At 38.1% G+C, this 23,444-nt stretch overlaps 2 protein-coding genes across 3 annotated transcripts in view; one reads left to right on the top strand and one right to left on the bottom strand.

The window, feature by feature from the left end:
* Positions 1-806: 806 nt before the first annotated feature.
* On the bottom strand, positions 807-9,214 carry cd40 (CD40 molecule, TNF receptor superfamily member 5). Of its 2 annotated transcripts, none has more exons than XM_084720363.1 (9): positions 9,058-9,214; positions 7,638-7,719; positions 5,632-5,754; positions 5,407-5,550; positions 5,206-5,299; positions 3,464-3,522; positions 2,884-2,979; positions 2,552-2,577; positions 807-1,253 (listed from the first exon to the last, which is right to left on the bottom strand). In XM_084720363.1, the coding sequence occupies exons 1-9, from the start codon at positions 9,133-9,135 to the stop codon at positions 975-977; spliced, it is 981 nt and encodes a 326-aa protein (XP_084576489.1). In that variant the 5' UTR covers positions 9,136-9,214; the 3' UTR covers positions 807-974. The 2 variants fall into 2 exon arrangements, with proteins under 2 accessions (XP_084576489.1, XP_084576488.1); XM_084720362.1 differs by having other exon boundaries at positions 2,546-2,577.
* A 7,436-nt stretch (positions 9,215-16,650) lies between these two features.
* Positions 16,651-23,444, top strand: part of LOC146324750 (uncharacterized) — a 57,464-nt gene continuing 50,670 nt past the window's right edge. The window contains exons 1-5 of the mRNA XM_084719928.1: positions 16,651-16,866; positions 17,608-17,736; positions 20,035-20,115; positions 22,655-22,828; positions 23,031-23,188. Of these exons, the coding sequence (XP_084576054.1) occupies positions 16,792-16,866; positions 17,608-17,736; positions 20,035-20,115; positions 22,655-22,828; positions 23,031-23,188 (617 nt within the window). The 5' untranslated portion in view covers positions 16,651-16,791. The remainder of the gene's footprint in view (positions 16,867-17,607; positions 17,737-20,034; positions 20,116-22,654; positions 22,829-23,030; positions 23,189-23,444) is intronic.

A 23,444-nucleotide genomic window follows, 5' to 3' on the forward strand; every position in this document is an offset into this window, starting at 1 on the left:
ATTGTTACTCTACATCACTTCAGCACAATTTGAATTCATTCAAGACATTAAGGGATACTTAAGATTAAAGTGGGGTTGTATGAGGTACTTATGGATAGTTAGTGTATTACCTACAGGTCATGGCAGCCGACACACCCTCAGTTTGGACAAGCAGCAGGAGTACCAGTGTAGGAAGCTAAGCATTGACCCTGCTGTGGTCAGATTCAGTATCAAGAAGTATTTTAGCCTCCTACAAAAGTCCCTCCTACAAAAATTAATATAACTTCACTTTACAAGTTCATCTTGACATCAGACAAGGGGAAAACGCTGTTGTCTAAGCCAAATATCACTCTCTAAAGCAACCAAACTCCACTGGCGAAATCAGTATTTTTACCTCGCAGTACAAAAGTCGCTGGTCTACTTCTGTCTCAATCAGGTAGTTTGTTTTTGGTATTGTGTGACTTAGGTGTTTAAAAAGGTTAGTTCGGATTCACCAAAGTCACACGATAATTCAAACAGACTAACACAACAAGGCAGCAATAGACCAGAAACTCTGCCGTTAAAACTACTGATTTTACCAATGGAGTCTGGTTGAGTGAGAGAGCGAGCGATATCTGACCGATATAACTGCAATCTCCCATCAGAAAATGTTGTCTGACAGCAGGTTAGAGCATCAAAAATATTCTAAATAAGGCATACACTTAAACTGATATAGATTTTTTGGAGTTGGACCTTTTTTAAGTAGCTAAAATACACTTTGTTGCCGACCCTGTCCACAGCAGTACATTGCTTAGGTTCCATGCTGGTGCTCCAAACTGGCGGCGTGCTGACCGCCATCTTCTGAAGGTAATACACTGACTACTGATAAATACCTTATAAGGAAACTATATACATTTTAGGCGGAAAATTATGTACATGCAGAACTTGCTGCAACAAAATACAAGAGGTTACATTCACAGATCAATGATGAGGACCTTAGTGACAGCCGTCTTTTTTTAGTCTCCATAAGTGTGCGGTTGCGACTCCTGTCGGGACAGGACTGCTGTCTTCCCAGTCTCTTGCGTCACAAAGTTTCCTCTATCAGTCGAGCCTACATCAGTCGGGTCCTCGATTTCCTCCGGCGTCCTTATAAAACCATCTTCTTGCGAGGACTGCATCTCGTGTGGACATGAGGACTCTTCATCGACATTTTGCGGGGCATCAGTTGGGGTTGTTATCAGTGTGTCGCCTCGCAGTGGCTCGTGACTCCCTCCCATACACGATTCAACACAAGACTGCAAGAAGAAAATAATGTTAAAAAATAGAAGTAATAAAAATATCGAATAAGAATATTTCTTATTGTATCCCCTGATCCCATGCTTAACTTGTATATATTTATATTCTAAGTACTTTTCTAGTATTCTGATAGTTTTTAGTATTTTGTCTCTATCCTAGCATTTTTTAACTGCTGTTGTTGTTTGAGTACTTCAATGTTTACACCTTCAAACCTCTATATGTCTTGTAAATGTGGCAGAATATATGCTGGAGACCCCAGAGACTATAAATTAAATGTATTTTGAAAGACCACTTTGACATTTTGGGAAATATGCTTTGTAGCTTTCTTGTTGAGAGATGAACATTGAGGCAGTTAGCTTAGCTCAGCATCAAGACTGGAAACAGAGGGAAACAGCCTGGATATGTAAAAATGTAAACAAAACAGCTTGTTTTTGAATGGATTAAATATATGACATATAACATGTATATAATTGAGCTTTTAGGGGCAGATTTTGAGCTGTTTCTCCCTGTTTCCAGGCTCTATGCTAAGCTACGCTAATCAACAACTGTTAAAGATATTTTAATGGAGGAATATTACATATTGTAGCTTTAATATGTTTAATATTGTTACAGAGCACATCTGTGTAGCCAGACCTCATGAGATTGTGTTGCTAAGACTGAGACAGTTCTCAAATAAAGTTAATTTTCTCCTGATTTGTTTGTCTGGAAAACACAGTTTTAGCATCAGAAAATTCAGAGGGCATGTGGCTCCAATATTCCTATTTTAGTGTCCACAGCCTCCGAACTGAGACGGATCTTTCAAAATCTGATTGCAATCGTATTTCACACCACCTCCAAATGTGGCTTGAATCCAGTTTGCAAAAATCACATTTCATGTGTCATTTTTTTGCTGGCCAAAATTTCTAAAAATCAATCTGGAAAAATCTGGATATGCCAAAAAAGAATGATTTTAGATGGCAGCCTGAACAAGGCCAGCAGTGCTCCGGCTGCTTTCTTGACTGTAGCTACATATTAAGTGTTCAGGTTTAAAAATTGTGTTAATATTCTCATCTAGTTCTCAGCAAAACGACAAATAAGCGCCTTTCCCAAAATACCAATGACCCTGTTGTGGGAAATTTAAACTTTGTTGGAATGTAACATTTTAAGGACCACATGTCAGCTACTGGCAATAATCAACTGCAAATTGATTTCCAATATTAAGAGCATTTATTTGTGTTGTTTACAGTTTTATATTCTGCATGGGAGACTAATGTGACAGTAAACAAAGAAAAAAAAAATAAATCAATTTTACCTTTACCTGTCCTCTTGCATCGTGCTGATCACCTAACACAGAGAAAGAGAGAAGATACAGATCATGAGCACATTAAACAGATTACTGGAACTTTAAAGGAACAGTTCACCTCAAAATAAAAAAAAAAGATTGAGCACCACAAACCAAGCGCCATCTAGTCCCACTGTATCGGAGAGAAGGCAGACATCTGTATGGCCAATAAACCCAAACATCTGCATCTCACACCAAAACTATCTAGATGGATAAATAGCGCTAAAAAGTATTTTTGATTTGGGGGTGAACTGTCCCTTTAGCTCACTGAACTTGTTATGAGAGGGAGCACTTAAAGCACAGCATACCTCTGCATTGCCATATCACAAACGCGACCAGAAGTCCAACAACAATCAAAGGAATCACAACAGCGAGCACAACCACGTGTGTCCGTGGGGTTCCCACTGCAGGGTCAGAAAAAGAAATACAAGCATTAAGCACAGATCCCAATACACATCAATAATGTATCACCTCCTGTAATGCTGGATAATTAAGCAAACCAAAATAAGAATAATACAGAACTAAACAACAGGAAATGTGTTTACAGGGTGAAATGTGGAGAAAAAAAGTAGCTGCCAGATATTTGCATTTTAGCACAGGAAGCACAAATGACAAGGTGTGAAGAAAAGTTTTCAGGAAGTCCATGCTTACTTTTTAACTCTTAAAAAGTGGGCTTTTTTAGCCATGAAAACACAATGGAGTCTATGCACAAATGTACTGTAAACAGTGTGGAGGTGAAAGCTGTTAATCCCACACTCAAAACCACAAACCAACACAGATCGCCTCCACAGTTTCGTTTTGAGCAACACGACTAACCGCACGGCTGCAGGTGGCAGGAGCACTAAAACTGAGAAGCTTTTACAATTTATCTGCCTACACACTGCTTACCACAGATGTTGTCGGATGTGTCCGTTCCGCTTCGTTCGATACGTTGTCCGTGTCCACATCTGCAAAGAATTTCACAGTGTTAACGTATAATATCAATGTGTTTGAAAGATGCAGATTTAGGTGATCATTTGTCCTGAAATGTTCATGAAGAAGGCAGCAGTTTTGGAGAGCACCATCGCTGACATGACACGTGTTCAGTTCAGTTGATATCTGTGACTGTGAAAGCCTCAACATGAGTCACATTATTTTCATACTCATCAAACCATTAAGTGACCCGTCATTTGCTAGATGGATGCATTTGTTATGTTTCTCCCTTCACTTATTCAGTTTTTTCTCTAGTGTAATTTGGATTTTCGCATGACACTTCGCAGACACTGCATGAAAAGCTGAAAAAGTTAGTTGCTATTTCCAGAATTACCACACATTTTTACTGATATCATAAGAAAAAGCCATGTTGCATTTTTTTTTAGCTGAAATTGTGATTGTGATATGTGATAAAATTAGAGGGAATGATAATTTTTGTGTGATGATTTTGATTTAAACTATAAAAATCATGATGATGTGATATTTGTTGGGGTCTGTACCACACAAACATATTTTCTTTCATCTGAAGAACAACAGTTTTGTCACACATTTTTGCGATTTTGTTCCGGCTCTGAATTTGGATACTGCACTGGGTCATATTGCCATTTTTATAATATTACGATTAATTGCGCAGCCCTAATTTTTTACCAATACATTTTTCGAAACTTTCCCATAACTTCTTCATATTTTACTCTATTTCTATGGGCATATTTTGCATCTGCTACACCATGTCCTGCTGGCTGAAGTTGTCTTGCAGCTGTGCCGATACTTTGCACGCAGGTAGCCATGGTAACGTTATCTGGCGTGCCAATGGCAGTGGTCTTGATGCTTTTTCCCTTTAACCTGGCAAATCAGAGCCGCCTCCCTCATGTTACCAACGTCAAATAATTTGGTGCAGAGCTTCCATCCAGCACAGCGAAGGTCTGCCTCTCAGTTGACTCATGTATTATGTCTGTCACTCAAATTCAGTTGCATATTAAACACACTCTTCTCAGGCATTTCTGCAGATAAGAAAACTGCCAGCACTTGCTAACGTTATCGGCTCATTAGACATTCCTGCCGCAAACTAGCTGGATACAGTACGGCATGGTGTATCACGTGATACTGGTGATATTTAAGTTTTTCTAATTCCGTATAACATTCAGCTCCAGGAACTTCATAACTGCGGGAACCCTGTATTTTGTCTGGAGATGAGACTGAATGTAAATGTGTTCAGTCCAATGCAAGATCCTTAAAGTTTTAAAGTTTTTCATTTTCAACACAACTACCTCGACACATTTTAGTGTGAATAAATTAAATGTATGACTATGAATACATTTGAAGAAAGATTATCTGAAAGTGTGCACAGTTATCACTGTTTGTCGTTTTGTTTCGGTCCTCTATGACCACCAGCATTTTGTTACAGACTATAACCATCACCACCATCATGAAGTAGTTCTTTTCAAGCATACTGACGCCTTTACTAAATTCAAATATTAATTAAAGTACAGGCTTACAACCTAAACAAAGTTTGAGCTGTGAATTAAAGGAATTTTTTGACATTTAGGGAAATGTGCTTTCTTGCCAAGAACTAGCTAAGAGGACCGATACCACTCTGATGTTTTTTGCGTGCTGCGACCTCAGTTCATATTTAAATGTATTGAAGTTCCTTTACTTACTCTGTCCACTTCTGGCAGACACCGTCCAACGAGGTCTCACTGGAAAATGTGCCGTTAGGGCATTTCTCACACACTGTGTCACGCAAACGATCACCTAAAAGACAAATGTGATAGCCAGAAAGATTGAGTACATTGTCCAAATAAAGCTGATCATTCTTTATATTCATTGTAATAAAACTGTATCAAAAAGATGTGTCATACCTTTGGATTTAGCCCCATATCCTGGTTTACAAGGACTGTGCGGATTACAGGTTATACACTGTTCAGTGGAGCAGTGAAACCCCACTTTGCACGTGCAGATGGTCCTTTTCTTTTTGTCATGGACAGGAGTCTCAAAGTTTAGATCTGAAAGAGAAATGGATGGTCCATCAGATAAAAGTCTTTCGGCACAGGAACAGTTTTGTTTAACTGGTCACAAGGTCTTACTTGAGTCACAGTATGGCTGACGTTCACACTTGGGTTGTTTTGTGTATTTATCCTGGTAGTCGTCCTCTCCACAGTCTTGGCACTGAGGATCCCGACAAGTGCTGAGGGACGACATGCTGGACCCTGTAAAACAGAGAGTTGCTCCATCAAAAAATGCAGTAATGTGCAGTATAACAGTAACAGCGACCTACAGTTTAAAGGGAAAATTTGCCACGTTTTATGTGGATATCTTATCGCGGTTGAAGGTAAATGCTGTCATTTGAAAGAATAAATTCCTCAGTGCGTGTTAGACTGACCAAGAAAACTGCTCACAGAGCTGAGCAGCAGTGCTCACATATACCAGGTCCTGGATTTTCTGCCTAGAAAGATCTGATTTCAGGGAGAGTCAACCTGGTGGCAGCCATTAAGAACAACTGCAATGAAATAACTGGCCTTCTCGCTAGGGGTGGGTGGATCGATTCCCAAAATACTGACACTACGTCTCGTTTTTAAGATCAATTCTGGTGTCAGTACAATTGATACCAAAGAAGAGATCAGTCTCAGTTTCTCTCTTCTACGTTGTACTGTTTGTATTTCATCATCAACTAGCTTGACTAGTTTAATCTGACACATAATGATTCCTGAACGAAAGAGGAGCTCTGTTTGGAGCTAGATCACCACTCCGGATGAAAATGCGTGTCGCAGGATGCTTGTTTGCTACAAATCAGTTTAAACACCTAACAAAACACCAGGAGAAAGAACTTGGAGCTGCAACAGATAAGAAGGGAAGAGGAGGAGGGAAGCGCCACAGCATCAAGATCCTCACCACAGAGATGGAGTTAACTGGCACAGTCTTTCCAGTGAGACTCAGACAGGAATATGCAGGTATACAGTACTTAAATGAATAATTTATTAAATTCAGATCTTTGGCATTACTTAATGTTTAATTTTCAAACTGTAACTGCTCATCAATAGCTGTTACTTTAGTAGACCAGTTAAATATATATTCAGAAAATTTAAATGCTATATTCAGCCCACTGAAACTTATCTAAATTACCTTAACGGTATTGAAAAATTAATATACCTCAAAGCTGAAATAGGAAAATGGCTGAATATAATAACCTTTTATTGTAACTGTGACATTATTAAGCCTATCGATGAAGCATTTACCTCATAAATGATGACGCACTGCTGTCCCCTACATGAAAGTACATAAATATCAGCGATTCTGGCCCTGAATTACTTGGTGCTGGATCGCAACCAAATTTTGTGGTATTGCCCAACCCTGCTTCTTGCAAATAGTTTTGTTAACCTATGTACCTATACCTGTAGAGGCATCATTAACAAACTGAGACTAGTTCATAGCCAGTTACTCCTTGTAGTATCTTTAAAGACATAGTTGACCCAAAAATGAAAATTCAGTCGTTATCTACTCACTCTCATGCTGACTGAAGGCTGGGTTTAGTTTTATAGTCCACAGTTTCACAGGAAAACAGCGTTGCAGAATATCAAGAACAATATAAGTGAATGGTGGCCAACAATTTTTTTTTTTTTGCTTTAAAAAATTGATCACCATTCAATAGTTTTGAAAATTCTGCAAAGACCAATTTTCTGTGAAACTCCAGCAGTGTTTTGTGGACTAAAAAACAAAACCTGACCTTGAATGGGCATGAGGGCGGGAAGACAATGAAAAGTCTTCTTTTTTTTCTCCCTGCCTGGCTCTAATACTCTTCACTGCTGGCCTGAACTGACCTTCAGAAAGGGAAAGTGAAAGAGAATCAGATGAAAGTAAGAAGGGAACTAAGTGAAAGTAAAAATAAATGCTTCTAGAAACAGTATTGATGCTGTTTAAGAAAAAACTGCCCTGCAAAGTGACTGTCTTTTATGAGACCTGTCTCTGCTTTTTTCACAGATGGTGAGTGTCTGTGTGACTGCGATCCAACGTCCGAGAGGTGATGATAGAAATAACATGTTCCCAGACAGACAGAGCAGTTTGTAATTCCTTCAGAGGAAATGCGTTCACATACCTGGACCACACATTTTGCAGCAATCTCCATCCATCTCATACTGTGTGAGTGGATCACACTGGGGCTGAGCTGCAGTCATGACCTGCAGAACGAAAAGGTAGATTTATCCTCTCTGGTGATGGTTTCCTGCTCTTTTTTGACCCAAAGACATTAGCATAACATTAGCCACATACACCAACTGCTAATAGACCAACCACTGCTTATGTCTGTGACACAGACCAACCTCTAATATTAGGTACACAGTGAAGCCAAGTTAGCTATTCATACCAATTGCTAATGTTACCTACACAGACAAGCTGCTAACATTAGCTACACAGACCAGCCTCTAATGTTAACAACACAGATCATAGCATTAGCTAACACAGAACACTGGCTAACATTAGCTACACATTAATCCAGTTAGCTAGCTAACCTGTCAATACTACCACTACTAAAAGTTAAAAATATTTTGGAACTGTGGGTGGGGAAGCTAGTGACCAGGATGGTGACTGTGTGAATACATTTTTTTTAAATTGAGTGTGAAGAATGAATAGCATAATATTACTCAACAAAATACATTTAAATGTGCACAATTACCTTTATTAATCAAATGTGCATTCACACAAAACAAAGGAAGGACTACCTGGACAAACTATTAATAAACCTAACAAAATATACAGTATTAGGCTAAACAGTTTCACCACACTTTGTAATGAGGTAATCCAAAAGCAGTGGAAGGTAATGACTATTTTCATATTCAGATACTTGGATTGGGTTACTAACCGCATTTTTAACAGCTAATTAGTAAGTGTGCAGGAATATATTTTTAAAAACAATCCTCCAAACCCTGTTTATATCGTGATCAGTAACTCGCACAGACAATCCAGAGTCTGTCAGATTGTGTTAAACAGTACATTAAAATGGGTAGTGAGGCCTTTCATTCGCTGCAGTAATGGTTTCATGACAGTTGCTTCACTTCCTCAGAGGAGACTGAGAGGGGCGTGACGGAAAGTCCCAAACATCCAACACGTTAGTAACTATGAAACTCAGACGGCCAGGTGCATTCGTTATTTCTTTCACATATTTTTTTTTGTTTTGCTATTCATATCTTTATTTTGCGTATCAGGATTCATACAAAAAGTCGTGCTTTCTTAACCAACCTCACTGCAACTGCGCAAACGAAAGTGAAAGTAACTTTTAAGCGACGTGCGCGATCGGGTGTGACTCTGCAAATACCATGAACGAATAACACCAGAGTATCAGATTAAACTTTACTTCTGGGTGAAAGACGTATAGAATAAACAAAATTAAGGCTAGATTATATCTTATATGAACACAAGTAGATCAAAAGGTGTAAATGCAACAATGTAACCGGAGCTGCTTTCAGTCATCACCAGTTAAAATCAAACGTCTTTATATAAAAAAAAATCATCTTACTCACCACCATTAATGCCCACACAATCGGCTGCCACAATACACGCATGTTGGTGAACTTTTGTTTTGTTGATCGGAGCAGCATGTTGTTTTCTCTCCGCCTCGACACAGACGTCTGTCTGTCGTCGCTCCTGGCAGCTCTGCTCTCTTCTATCAGAGGGGAGGGTTTTTCCTGCTTCGCAGTCTGAGCTGCGCGGGGATATTTTTTTTTTTTTTTTTTTTTAAAAACCTCGTGTGATTTCTTCCACCTGACCATTTCCTGTAAATCCATGTCTGTACCGTATTGTATCATACTTGTCACAACTGGTAACAGAAGTAATGCGATTCTCCTCATATGTCAACACCAGAGCCGCCCACTACATGAAAACTAAAGACGAGTGGAGGAAGAAGTCGCATCTTTTACTCAAGTATCAATAATTCATTGCAAGTGTTCAGGATACTTAACATGTATAAGAAACATTGCCAGCAAGTATCAAAAATAAAATAATTATTTAGAGGAGTGGCACCTGGTTTACTTATAAATAAATAAAAATTTATTCTGATACAACTGATTATCTGTTAAAAAAAAATGTAATCAGTAACCTAATTAAAGTAGTGTAATTACTTTTTACCAAACGGAGAAATAGTTTGGAATAATAATGTTTTGTTTGTTGTAGGATTATTAATTGTTTGTCCAGCTATTTCTAGTCTGTCTAGCTAATGTTAGTGTTTGTTCTGTTTAGCTAATGTTAGCATTCGTCCTATTAAGCTAATGCTAGTGGTTCATCTGTGTAGCAAACATTAGTGGCTATATTGTATAGCTAACATTAGTGGCTGGTCTGTGTAGCTAACATCAGTGGTTACGCTGTGTAGCTACTGTTAGTGGTTGGTCTGTGTGGCTAACATTAGTGCTTATATTGTGTAGTTTACATTAGTGGTTGGTCTATTTAGCTATTGTTAGTGGTTGGTCTGTGTAGCTCACATTAGTGGTTATATTGTGTAGCTACTGTTAGCATTTGGTCTGTGCAGGTTAACATTAGTGATTGGCTTGTGTAGCTAACGTTAACAGATGGTCTGTGTAGCTAACATTAGTGGCTGGTCTGTGTAGCTAACATTAGTGCTGGTCTGTGTAGCTAACATCACTGGTTACACTGTGTAGCTACTGTTAGTGGTTGGTCTGTGTAGCTAGCATTGGTGGTCAGTCTTCATAGCTAACATTAGCAGTTGATCTGTGTAGCTAACATTAGTGCTTATACTGTGTAGCTAATGTTAGCAGTTAGTCTGTGTAGCTAACAGTAGCAGTTGATCTGCGTAGCTAACATTAGTGGTTATACTGTGTAGCTAATGTTAGCAGTTAGTCTGTGTAGCTAACGGCAGTGGTTGGTCTGTGTAGCTAATGTTAGCAGTGGTTCTGTATAGCTAACATTAGAGGATGCTCTGTGTAGATAACATTGTATTAATCAATTGTAAATTTCTTACTGGCTATTTATTTCACTGTTTCACTGAAACCAGAATGGTGTTGTCAGACTTGTGAAGTGTGTGGGTACTGCACGTGGTATTGTTTTTTGTTTTTGTTTTTTATGTTAAAATGTGTTTTAAAATCGTAATCCTGCAAAATAATCCCCATTTAACTAAATGTAAAAAATCTTATGTCTTATTTCTGCAACTGTAATGGAATACAGTTACCTTTTATTTGTATCATAATTACATAATCCTGTTTCATGATATCCATTATTCCCAAGCCTGATTACTATATTATAATATTGTAGACTATCATTATTATTGATGCATACATATGAGCAGCTTTGGCAGCTGGTTGTGGTGGAGCTAATTCAAAGTACATTATTTGGTGTCAGCCAGTTTAATTCAGCCAAGGACCCCTTACAAGATAGAGCATATACCAGGGACCCGCTCATGTACGTCCCTTAGATCAGTGGTTCTCAACCTGGGGGTCAGGCCCCCAGGGGTCACAAGATAATTCTGAGGGGTTGCCAGATGGTTTTTGGAGAATAAAGTAAAAACACTTTTTGTTACAAGCAGCACAGAATCAGAGGCAGGAAGCAGCTTTCAGCGACGTCATCCTCTTAAAAACATTCAGCGTGACGGACAAGCTATCAAATATGTACAAAATACAGCTGGCCTCAGGAAACACAACAGCCGCCTCACTAACAGTTAAGATTGTAAATAAGTACAGAAATTACAATAACCAACATCAACCATCATGTTCTGAACAGACACAAACACTAACAAAAAGTAACATTTGCAATGTTGCTATAATCTGCAAAAAAAATCAGTAGCATAACTATGGCTACAAATCAGTGTAAATAAAAGCTTTAAATATTCAATTAAAATAGAAGTATGTCAAAAAATTTTAAATAGTTCTTAAGGTAATGACTGCTTGCATTTTAAAATAATAAAAATTTGGATTTCATGTTTTATCCACATTTTAAGTCACTAAATGTATTATTCACAAACCGCATCACTTCCTAGGAAATCTATAACAATAAAGGTTTGATTGTTTTCATTATTCTCGGCCACACCTATTCTGTGGTAGAGCCTGAAATCCCATCAGATGATGGGATTCCCCAAGAAGTTTCATGAGGGGGATTCCCTGCACGGTTTGACGCTTCTGCTGAAGATGTCCCTCTGTTGTGTAACAAGCCTTCAGACTTTACCGCACGTGTGCATTCAGCACTTAACTAAAAGTCTAAAATGAGATCAAGTGCCTGTTTTGTTCGCGTATGTGCCAAAAACAAGTTACACCAGCTGCTGTCATGGTGTAACTGAGGCAAAGAAATGAGGCTGTAGTGGGCCTCATGCAGGACAACGCCACCTGGTGTTGAATTCGCAGGAAAACTGAGTAAAAGCTGACATGGCTTCCCCACATGGTAACAAATAATGCAGATATGTGGCTTTTGACTTTGGATGGGGAATTTATTTAAAAAAAACAGGAAAAAACACACTAAGAGTGAAATGTCAATGCCAACTTGCCACAGATGCTAGGGGGAAAATGATTTAAAAAAAGCTGTTAATGCAAAAGAAGATACCTCAAATTCTCGACCAGACATATTGGGGGGGGGGGGGGTTACCTGAGTGCTACTGGGAAGCCTGCCCATCACCACACACACAAACACACACACACACACACGCACCATCACCCTGACACAGCAAACCACACATTAGCAACCAAGTTAGAAAAAAGTACCACATCACACCACCACATGCAGTGAAGGGGAGAGGGGCACATATAGGGCCATATATATATATAAATGCACACACGCGCGCGCGCGCACACACACACACACACACACACACACACACACACACACACACACACACACACACACACACACACACACACAGACATATATATGTATTATATTATCATATAGAGGAATAACCCAAAATAAAATATTCCACATGTAAAAATCGATCTTCAGAACAACAATAAAATCAGGTGGACTGCTGCATTCCAGAGGAAAAGTGTGTTAAGTGTTAAAATCACCTAAAGCCACTTGTTATTCCACAATAAGACAGGGCCTGGGGAGCAGGTTGCTTAAAATGCCTCTAATAAAGAGTTAAAATTGATCAAAAAAAATTTCTTTAAAAGTGTTTGCAGTTAAAGGGGCAGTTCACCCCAAAATCAAAAATAGATATTTCTCCTCTTGCTTGTCTTGCTGTTTATATTTTATTTGGTGAGTTGCAGAGTTTCAGACACTGACTGTAGAGATGTCTGCCTTCTCTCCAGTATAATGGGACTAAATGACACTTGGCTTGTGGCGTTCAAAGTACGAAAAAAAATACATTTGAAAAATTCAGAACCAGTTTCTCTTTCCAAAAATTACGACCCAGTTACTCAAGATAATCTACAGACCTTCTTTCTAGTAGGAAAGAAAGTAGTTTGGGTATATTGTAAAGTGGTTGTATATTCTACAGCAGAAAGAAAGAAGTTCCTGCATGAAGCTGCCACAAGACTGTGCATTATTTTGAGTAACTGGGTCATGATTTCTGGAACAGGACGTCGGTTTTGACACCAGAAGCTGAGCCAAATTTAGTCCCGTTATATTGGAGAGAAGGCAGACATCTCTGCAGCTGATATCTCCAAAACTCTGCAACTCACAGAAAAAAAAAAACTAGATGAATAAACAGCACTAAAGACAGGGAAATAATATTTGTCAGCTTTAAAACAAAAATTCCAGGAGACTAGTCTGCTTCCACGCCACGCTAGACAAAATGCATCAAGACTGAGCTCCTGAGCGTTACCTGTATATGTCAGCTCTTAATGAGACAAGTCTCTCCAGCTGTGGAGAGGAAAAATCTGAGATGGTGGCTTTACCCGGCCAAAAGACTTCCTATCAAAATAGGCTTATATATTACATATACAACTGCCATTTAGATTTTGTTTCCCGTGTATTCATGTAATTACAGCCCAGGTATCGGGTGCAGCCAAAGAGCATGAGCACTTTAATTAATGCAAGCTTCCTTGTTGGAAATTCCAGTTCCTTATAAGAGTTTTATTAGTGGAATATTAACACGACACAGCTGAACTTCATATTTTGTCCACGATACGGTTCATAAAATCATTGTTGATTGTTTACTCATATTCAGAATGTCCTGCAGCCATATGCAATATAATTCATTTTACTGTATGAGTTATCTTGTAGTTATAGTTGCCCTTTAGTTAATATTCTTCAGTGGAAATCACCGACTTCATGTTATATCTGGTTGTGATCTGTTGTCCTTTCTGAAACTTGAAAAAACTTTAATGTCCTGTAGATTTTTGCATAAATTTAGTGTTTTTTCTTTTTGCTCATTTCCCATTTTTCACTTGTCTTGAATAAAAAAAATTAATTAATTTAACATCTAATATATTACTACTCATATGCTTCTCTGTTCCTGCATGAAATATGAACACATTTTACATAATTTGACTGTTTTTGAGAAATATTCTGGCTCTACATGTCGTTTTTCCCTGCTGCTTCTCTCTCCCTCTCGCTCCTCTCTTGATATTTTCACACCTAACTCAGAGGTTTATTTCAACCAAACCAGAGTTAGTGATTGTTGGAACGGTGGGAAGATGAATCAAGTTGGTTACCCTTTAAAATCCAATTTCAATCTGTCGACTTCTCATCAACAGTTTTGCTGAAAATCCTGTTGAATTATGTCTTCATTAATAAAAGTGTTGATGGCAGAAAATAAACCACTCTTTTACGGGTGAAGTCACACAGTATCACAGTGCTGAATGTGATGATATTTAACTGAGTGGATATGCACTCAAATAATTGTGGTGCAAATCATCAAATCACATGCAGCCGTCTGCTGTCACTGATAATTAGCAGCTCTTTTTCAACTGTCATTCAGTTTGTAGACAAGTAGCCTAATTATCACACTATTCAAACTCTACATGAGAACAAATGAGACATCAGCTGTCCTAAAATTGCACACCATCAATTTAGCGTCTTCTCTTCTTCTTCTTCTTCTTTTTTTTCCTTATTTTCAGTGATTAGGCTGTAAAACAAATCCTCCATTCTTGCTTCTATTAGTTTTAAGTTTATTTCAGTAGTTTATATGATGCTCACTAATCAACAGGAAGAAAAAAAGGCTTTAATGACTCAACATAAAAAGCTAATTTTCATCGCCAGATGTTAAAATAATCTAAGATATAGAGCAAAACAACATATCTTAATAATTATGCACAGCACTTATCCACCAATACATAATCACATTATCCAGACAGGACTGAATAAGAAAAAGGCAGGGCAGGCAGAGAAAATGCCTAATATCCAAATAATGTTTCATTATCAATATGCCACGACTTTAACTGGTCAGTGAGGGAACAGTGTTGAGTTTCTTGCTTCTTCCATTTACTGCAACCTTCAGTCCTTCAGCTTAATCTCACTTTAGTGCGCTGAAATACCACAAAAACAGTGCTGTCAGTACAGACAAATGAGTCATGTTGTTTATATTGACATCATTATCATACACCACTTTGAAATGATGTCACTCATCAAATGAATCCACTTCACACTGAACAAACTTCACAGTAGAGTTACAGGGTTTTTAATCAGCTGCTCTTCTTCTCTGTCTGCTGAGTTGATCCTTATTTCTGTGCTTTTATGTGACAATTTATTTTCACTGTTTTGCTTGTTACATTGATTTTTGTAGTATTTTGTCCAAACCCTAAAACTGTTAAGAAATCTGGATATCACTCATGTTACGATAATAAAGAAACATCAAAACACACAAAGACTTAAAATACAAGAAAGAGATCATCAAAAGCAACATATATCATCATGTGAATTGTGACATACAAAGGGAAACCATGGAAGAGTAAGAAAATTAACTGAAAGCAAAAATAATTTAAGTCACAATTTCGATCTGAACATGACAGAGAAACATGTGATATTTATAAATTAGTAATGTGTGCACACCAGCTGTTACATCGAGAACATTAAATCCCTAATTAGTAATTGCAGAGAACAAATTATTAAAGTTGAGACTACGAATTGCTTTTTGTTTTATCTGTGAGACCACCTGGCCTCCGTAATATTGTATATTTATTTCAGTATAATTAATAGTAGCGAATAAACATAAAGCAGACACATTTAAATCCTATATGGACTGTAAATAATCAAAATAAAATTCATTTGCTCACACAAGCAATTTAAAATGGACCAGCAAGGTCAAAGAAGACATTTTGTTTGGATACTGCATTTTTTTTTCTTGCATTCTGAGAATATTTTTTCTTTAAAGGCTGAGTGGAGAGCAAGTTTATTACAATAAACTAAAACTAAACTAAAAATTAAACTGAAAAAAGTGTGACTTATTAAGTGAAATTAAAATAAAACTAGAGTTGTTTGTATTATAATACCTATTTGGAACTTCTCACATATTGTGCCTAACAAATAGCCCTTATATTATAATAATAAAAAAACCCCACAAAATCTTACACTAAAACTAATAAAAAATAAACTAAATCTAAGTCTGTTTAAATAATAAAAATTAAACTGAAAGGAGCAACTGAAACTAAACTCAGTTAAAAACAAAAAAGAAAAACAAATTAAAAAAAAAACTTGTGAAAGATACAAAACTATAATAACTCTGTTGAATAAGTATTTTTTTAGATATATAGATAATAATGTTGTGGATAAAATAATCAACCTAAAAACACATTAAGTTAAGCCATTACAAACTTTGCATCTGTTACACAGTTTGCCAGACGGCCTGAAAACTGCACTGAATTTATTAAAATGCAAAGTTCTCATCAGACAACCTTTAATAAAAATAGGATGCTATGCCTTAAAAGTTTGCATTTGTTGCTTTTAAAGTTTGCAAGTGATTTCTGGCATATTTCATGTGGATACAGACGATAATATTCTGATTAGGAGTCCATGAGAAATATCAAAAGTACTGTGTTTTGGAAAAGAGCTTCAGGTTTCTTAGCGCTCTCTCCTGGATAACACACGGTGAGGAGCAGATAAGGCTCATTGTCCTGCATGTGGAGACATGTGAACTGACTGGAAATGTTCGCTGGTTTGCAGCGAAAGCTTGTGGGCGTGGCTGAAGCAGCCACTGCCTGCTTCACCTGGAAGGACTGTAATCTGAGCTGAGAGAGGCAAGACCCACAAATCACAGCGAGAGAGGAAGTTCTCTGTTCAGGACTTGCATGACGGAAAAAAAAAAAAAGAAAAACACACAAACATCTTTCACGCTAGAAAAGAGGATCGGTTTCATGGACTGAGCAGCTGAAATCTAAAAAGTTATGATGCCAAGTTTAGGATCAAAGAAGAAAGATAATCTACCCAGAATGGACAGACCCACTCAGGACTTTCCACAGGTAAGATTTCACTTTATATACTGTGAGCATCAAGCTGTAAGTTCTTTTAACACCAAAGCGATCATGTCTATAAAAGTGTAAAATCAATGCTTCTGCAGATGTCAGTCACTAAAACAGCAGCTTTACTGTATTCGATTCCAGAGAAAAGCGCCCTCTCACTTTCACTAACATCAAGTCTGTGCAGCCAGAGGACACAAAAGTTTTGCTTCAGTATGTGGGAGCCTCTCAAGCATTTTTTACTTCCTCAATTCGACCTGACTTCCCTGCTGTTTGTAGTTTCCCACAGCGTAGGACCTCTTGGTTACTCAGAAATTTGACAATGACTGATTTAAGGAAGACAGTACGTTCCTGTAAATCTGTTCAACAGATGCTGACTGCAAAGCACTGGTTCCTCTTTATGATTCCACTGAGCTGAAACTGACTAATCTGATCTCTCTGATCAACCTCCATGCATATCTCGAAGAACACTTCAGCATTGTTTCTAAGAAGTATTAGTGAAGTTAAATAATGCGTGATAAATAAATGGAAGAGCATGAAAGGCCTAGAGAAGGTTTTGAAATGGCATTGTCGTGGTAATTTATGATTTATTCATTAACACTTTAAAGAGCAAGACTTTGTCATTTTGTCATGCATATTTTGAGCTGCATACAAAGTTTGATAAGTTCACAATAGGGATAAATATGGGCATAAAAGTAAAAAAAAAAAGGTGTATCTTTATTTTGTGGGTTACTGTATTTTCAGCTGAGCAATGAGATGCAGCTGAGCATCATGAACAAGGTGAAGAACGGAGAGCTGTCCATCGAGGACGCTCTTAACCAGGCCAGGGAGGACGGGAAGCAGCTGCTCAAACAGAGGACCCTGGCTGAAGAGGTACCACCATTTTACACCAAGGTTCCTCAGTATTTTGTGGGCCGTGAACCCAAAATACTCATGTTGACCTGAGTTTGAGGTAGTATATTTTATTTGGAGGACAAAAAAACAAAACATGGTGAAAGTGCCTCGTGGATGCCCCTTATAAAACATGATAAAGTGATCCTTCCAGTGGACAAAATGTGATAGAGTGCCATCTAGTGTCCCCCTGCTCTCTCTCTCTCTGTCTCTCTCTCTCTCTCTCTCTCTCTCTCTCGCTGTCTCTCTCTCTCTCTCTCTCTCTCTCTGTCTCTCTCTCTCTCTCTCTCCTCAGTTGAGACTGCATTTTAACACAAGTTCCTCTAACTTGAAGTGTTTTGATTTGAAATGATGTGTTCAGTAACTGCAGCGTACAGAGTTTAATCAACTCATTACATTACAGACATGCAAGTTTCTAAAGAAATTTGATCAGCCGGAAACATAGTAAGTTCAATAAGTCATGGTGTCCCCCTTTATAATATTTATGATGTTAAGTGCCTGTTTATATTGTAAGACATCATTAATAATCTCGTAGAGGGCGTAGATGTTTATAACGGTTAAACTGGGCAAAATGTGAATGGAGTTTGGCAGGCAGTGAGACAGGTGTGTATTTTTAGAGCAGCAGGCTTTTATTTTTTAGAATAGCGTGCATAACTTTACACTGACAGACAATTAACAGTTATAAATAGCTAATCAACTCACAGTGTAAGACTTGTCAGTGCTTGCCATTCTCAATTTACAAATGCAATAGCGCGTGCAGAAATGAATACAGCAGACCAAATAGAAAGTTGGAGCCACAGACTGTATATTAAATAGGTTGAAATCCTATTTAATATACGATCTCTGGTTGATGTGAGTTGTTTCCCCCTGCCCCTTCCTCCCTATTGCTCCTTTAAACATGTTTTTCTAACTAAAACTAACTAGACAAATTTTGTTTTGAATCATTACAAAATTAGCTTGTCTTTTCAAATTCTTCAAAACTTTAAATTAAGACGGTTTATTTTTGACTGTTTCTGCTCAAGGTTTCCATCCATTAAAAGGAAGTTGTTCCTCGCCACTGCTGCTTTATTGCTCGCTCTCGGTGGGAACTATTGGGTCTCTGTAAATACAGTAACGTTATAAAGGGTACGGCCTAGACCCGCTCTGTATGAAAACCGCCCTGAGACAACTTCTGCTATGATTTGGTACTACATTAATAAAACAGAATTATCTCTGGGGCGCTCATCCACCGGAGCAGAGGTCAGCAACCTGCGGCTCTGCAGCCACATGCAGCTCTTTTGCTTCTGTCCGATGTTTTCTCCTTAATATGGAAATGAATAATCATGTATCATTGTTGTAGGTCTAAAGCGATTCATACATTCTCCAAATGTAAGAATGCGTATTCACCGAATACACTAAAATGTGCATCATAGCTTATGTCTCCAGCTTGCCATCTTCTCCTCTAAATATTACCCGTGGCGAGTCTTGAGTCTTCCCAGGTTAGCTATGGATGCCAGCGAAACAAAAGGAAGAAAAGCCTGGGAGGAGAGTAGAGAATTAAATAGTTGTGGCTTCTTAAGATAGTAAAGGTTGCTGACCCCTGCACTTGAGAAGATATGATGACATGCCCTCTAGAGTGACCCAGTCCACAATAAATATGCGATAAAGTGGAGAGAAAATGTGATGCGGTGCCATATAAGCAGCCCTCCACGTTAGAAAAGTAGCTGTGCTCTTTGTGTTTTCCTCCAACACTGCCTGCCAGCCTCACAGCGACAACACTGAGAGAAGTTACTGTGCCAAGATTCTGTTTGTGCGCTGATTAAACAAACAACATGTTATTTAGTGAGCTTCAGAGGTATAAATTTTAACTTTGCAGGGAGTGGAGCTAACCGTTTCTGCTTTTAGTGGACATCTTATATGTCCATCGTATCCATCTTTTCATTGAACTCTCTGCCACTTTGACACATAATCAGTTTAAAGAACTTATTTGCATCCTCTATCGCTTTGTGACTGGCCTACTTGAAAAAAGGTGGATGAAACTTGTCTTGTAAAATGACAGATGTGACAGATGTGCTGCTCTTTAAACGTCGTTGTGGTAATAAGCTGCTCAGCCTGCTTGAGCGGTTTTAAAATAAATTTCCGTCTCTGGCCAGTTTCATTTGCCCAGAGGTACTTTTATGAAGGAATCTGGTAAGTTATGTCACACTTATCAGGAAACACTTAAAGGACAAAGGATAAGTCCATTAAATGACTAAAAGGTGTTTTCCCATGTCTGACATTTGGGTTTTTTTCTGGCTTTAGTTGCAGGAACAGCAGCCCTCACAGTACAACTTCAGTGTTCACAAGCACGGCCGCTACAGGTGGCAGAAGCGGGTTCTTCAGGTGAGTTTAAATAAACAAAAAGCATGACTAAGAACTCACAGCCACACTAACAGCTCTGTAAAGCTCTGCTTAGGCACAGCAGTGCTTTAAGGTCAACATTTGCAGCAGTATTGCTAAGAAGGTGTGTATAAAAGTTGAGAAAAAAAACGAATTCAGTCTAGTAACACAATATTTTATCTGGTAATATTATAGAAATATATATCAATTTGCTATATAAATTATTAATAGGGTGAGCAAATCCCAGCAAACCAAATGTGGGACAATGTGGGACATGTTATCTTTGCTGAGAGGTAGTCTAAGATTGAGACATTTCTATTCTGCTCCTTAACTCACAATATTTGCCCTCTGATTGATTTGGGAGCAACAACAGACAACGGATCAGTAAATTCCCAGTCTTTGTTGTAGCTGCACTTTCTTTTCTTTGTGGTACTTTCCATCACTTTCCACTTAAATCTGCAGCTTGAGACGTCGTGAAGATCCCAAACTTTCCCTGTTGGGTGTGGTAGTATAGCAAAGACTGAACGCAGGCGTACCCTGCTTTCATCCCAGACACTGGATAAGAGACAGATATTAGAGAAGCATCTGTCCTGGAGAGGTTTAATTTTTCAAAAACTAGAGCCAATCAAAATGTGGGACATGACCTAAATACGTGGGACGGTAAGACAATGGACAAAAGTACTGTGCAGTCTCACATAAAGTGAGACACCTGGTCCCCTTAATTAATAATAATACAAATAACAATTAAACTTTTTAGTACAAGAATAATAGAATTAATTGCTTTTCAGTCTAATCTAATTTATTTCCATTTAGTTGAATGAATTTAATTGAATTTAAATTAAGCATTTTAATTCAAGAGGACATGTTTTATATTTATCTAATTTCTATTTAACAGTTATTAACATACAAATTCCCCAGTTGCTGAAGCAGCTTCATAGCTGTTTTTGTTGCATTGTTCAGAATACTCATAATAGTATTGTAATCCACACATTCACAACACTCAACACATCCATGTATGTTGCATTCAGTTAATTTGGATTATTTAAACTGTTTCTTTTTTTTTTTGTGAGATTAACAGACTGAAAACTTCATCTAATTAAATAAAACAGTCTTACTTTAAGGACATAATCTGCAGTTGAAAAAAGGTAATACATTGCAATAAATTGCAATATGTTATTGCAATACTCAGCATATTGCATAATGTTTAAAATCACAATAATATCGTCCAAAGTATTCTGTTTATATTGTACTAAGGAGCTTTTGGTGAATCCCACACCTTAATGTTTAGCAGGTGTTCACCCTCTTAATTTAGTGTTAGCATTGTTAACATTAGCACTTAACACAAAGTAAATTTGAGACTTACAGGGACGTATTTGATCAGAAACACTGACATAAGTATAAGATGGACGGGACAGTTTCACTTCCTCCTGTTGTACAAAACTGAGGCCCAAAAATCCCGGATATGAATGCTGCCACCTGGAGGTTTTAACATCATTTGGAGTCAGAGTACATACAGTATGTGACCAACAACTCAATACTTGAGTGCATTTCTTTCTTTCTGAGTCCAGCATTTTCACTATACTGCAGTAAATAAAATACTTTTTGAAGTAAACTACTACATTTGAATGTTCCCCCTTACCAAGCTGGTGCCATAAGAAAATAATAAATGATAAATAAAGTAAGATGTTGGGTCAAAGTTAATAGAGCTCCTAAAAACTGCACACAACACAAATGTGAGCCTAACATCCTATTTAACTTATACTGCAGTCAGGCACCGGGGGGCGATCAAAAAGCTTTGGCTTCACTTCTGGGAAACTCTCTTGTTGTCCATTTCTAATATATAGTCTCTAGTCAGACACAAAAGTACTGGATAGAGCAATACTTGTTCCTAATAAGCTGTTACAGTAGGCTAAAGGAAACATTAACTGCTGATTACGATTCCTTCTGAGGGGAGACATACATGTCTCAAACAAATTTCAAGACCAAAAGATCAAAAGAGGAACAAAGTCACTGGATTCATCCTCTGGGGGCCATGAATGTCTGTCAAAAATCATCACAATCCATACAATAGTTTTTGAGATATTAAAAAGAAAATGAAAATCTAGGAGGCCTTTTCTTAATATTAAGTGGTGCAGACAACCATGGAAAAAAAAAACAAGGCACTTTGTGTTCTTGTGAAATATTTCCTTGAATTTATTCTTCCAGCATAGGCAATCAAACCGACCGCATGGGGCTGCGTAACTCAGCAAGCGAGACTCTGGCATGCTAACTAGTTCCGCTGCCCTGTGCTGTCTGCTTAAACATCTGTGCACAAAGAATACATTTATAGTACTATTTCACCAAAAGATGGAGTGTGTTGGAGTTTTTCCACGGTCAGATCAGCCATCAGAGCCATGCAGCACTTCGTTCTTCCATTGTAAAGCCTCAGAGCGTGGATAAAATAAAAACTATATCAGAAAACTAAATATGGTCATGTCATTGTGTTGTGTATATAGCAGACGTGCTAATACACTAATTTAAACCCTCTGATTGTGACGTCCAGATTGATTTCAAGACCAAAATGCTGTGCAGCATCGAGAAAGGCATCATCAAGCGGCAACTTCCCTTCTCCTCTGTCAAGAGCTGCGATGACGGAGCGGGTTCCAGGTTCTCCATTTCCTTTAAAGGACATCATGATTATGAATTGGAAGCCACATCACTGGAGGACAAACACAAGGTGAATCGTGGGAACATTTAAACTGCAAAAATAAACCAGCACCGGGAATTAAATATATCTCTGCTGGGCCTGTCATTGACGTTCAAATAATTTGTGCGAAGAGGAGGAAAGATGTAATTCTTGCTTTCCTTTGTGGCCAGTTGTTACTGATGCTGGCACAGGGACTGTTTGTTCATGCTGGTGGTTCTCTGTGTTTGAGCAGATGATTCAGCTTGTGAATCAGATCATTTACGGGAACATATACAGTGATCCTGCAGAGGGCAACGCAGAAACACAGCAGCAGCCACAAGCGTCACAGAGCCTTCGGGAAGGCGTGCTGTTGCTGCACCGCGGCGGCCTGGCGTCATTCAAATGGGTGAAGTACGGATGTGTCCTTATAATTATAAAGCTGCCATTGTAAAACACCTACACAACAAATGTGCAACATAGAGAGTGATGAGAAATTATCTGTGGCTACATGTTCAGACCCACATTCACACTAAAAACTGTTTTTTTTTTTTAATCAGGACCGTGTATTTTAAGACGGATTTGAGTTTGTATTGTAGAGACTCTGCTTTGAGTAATAATTAGTGTTGAATATAGCAATTTTCCACAAAAAAGTTCAATTAAGTAGTTA

The sequence above is a fragment of the Lutjanus erythropterus genome, chromosome 6 (genome assembly GCF_056507025.1).
Source record: "Lutjanus erythropterus isolate fLutEry1 chromosome 6, fLutEry1.hap2, whole genome shotgun sequence".
In the NCBI taxonomy this organism is placed as follows: domain Eukaryota; kingdom Metazoa; phylum Chordata; class Actinopteri; order Lutjaniformes; family Lutjanidae; genus Lutjanus; species Lutjanus erythropterus.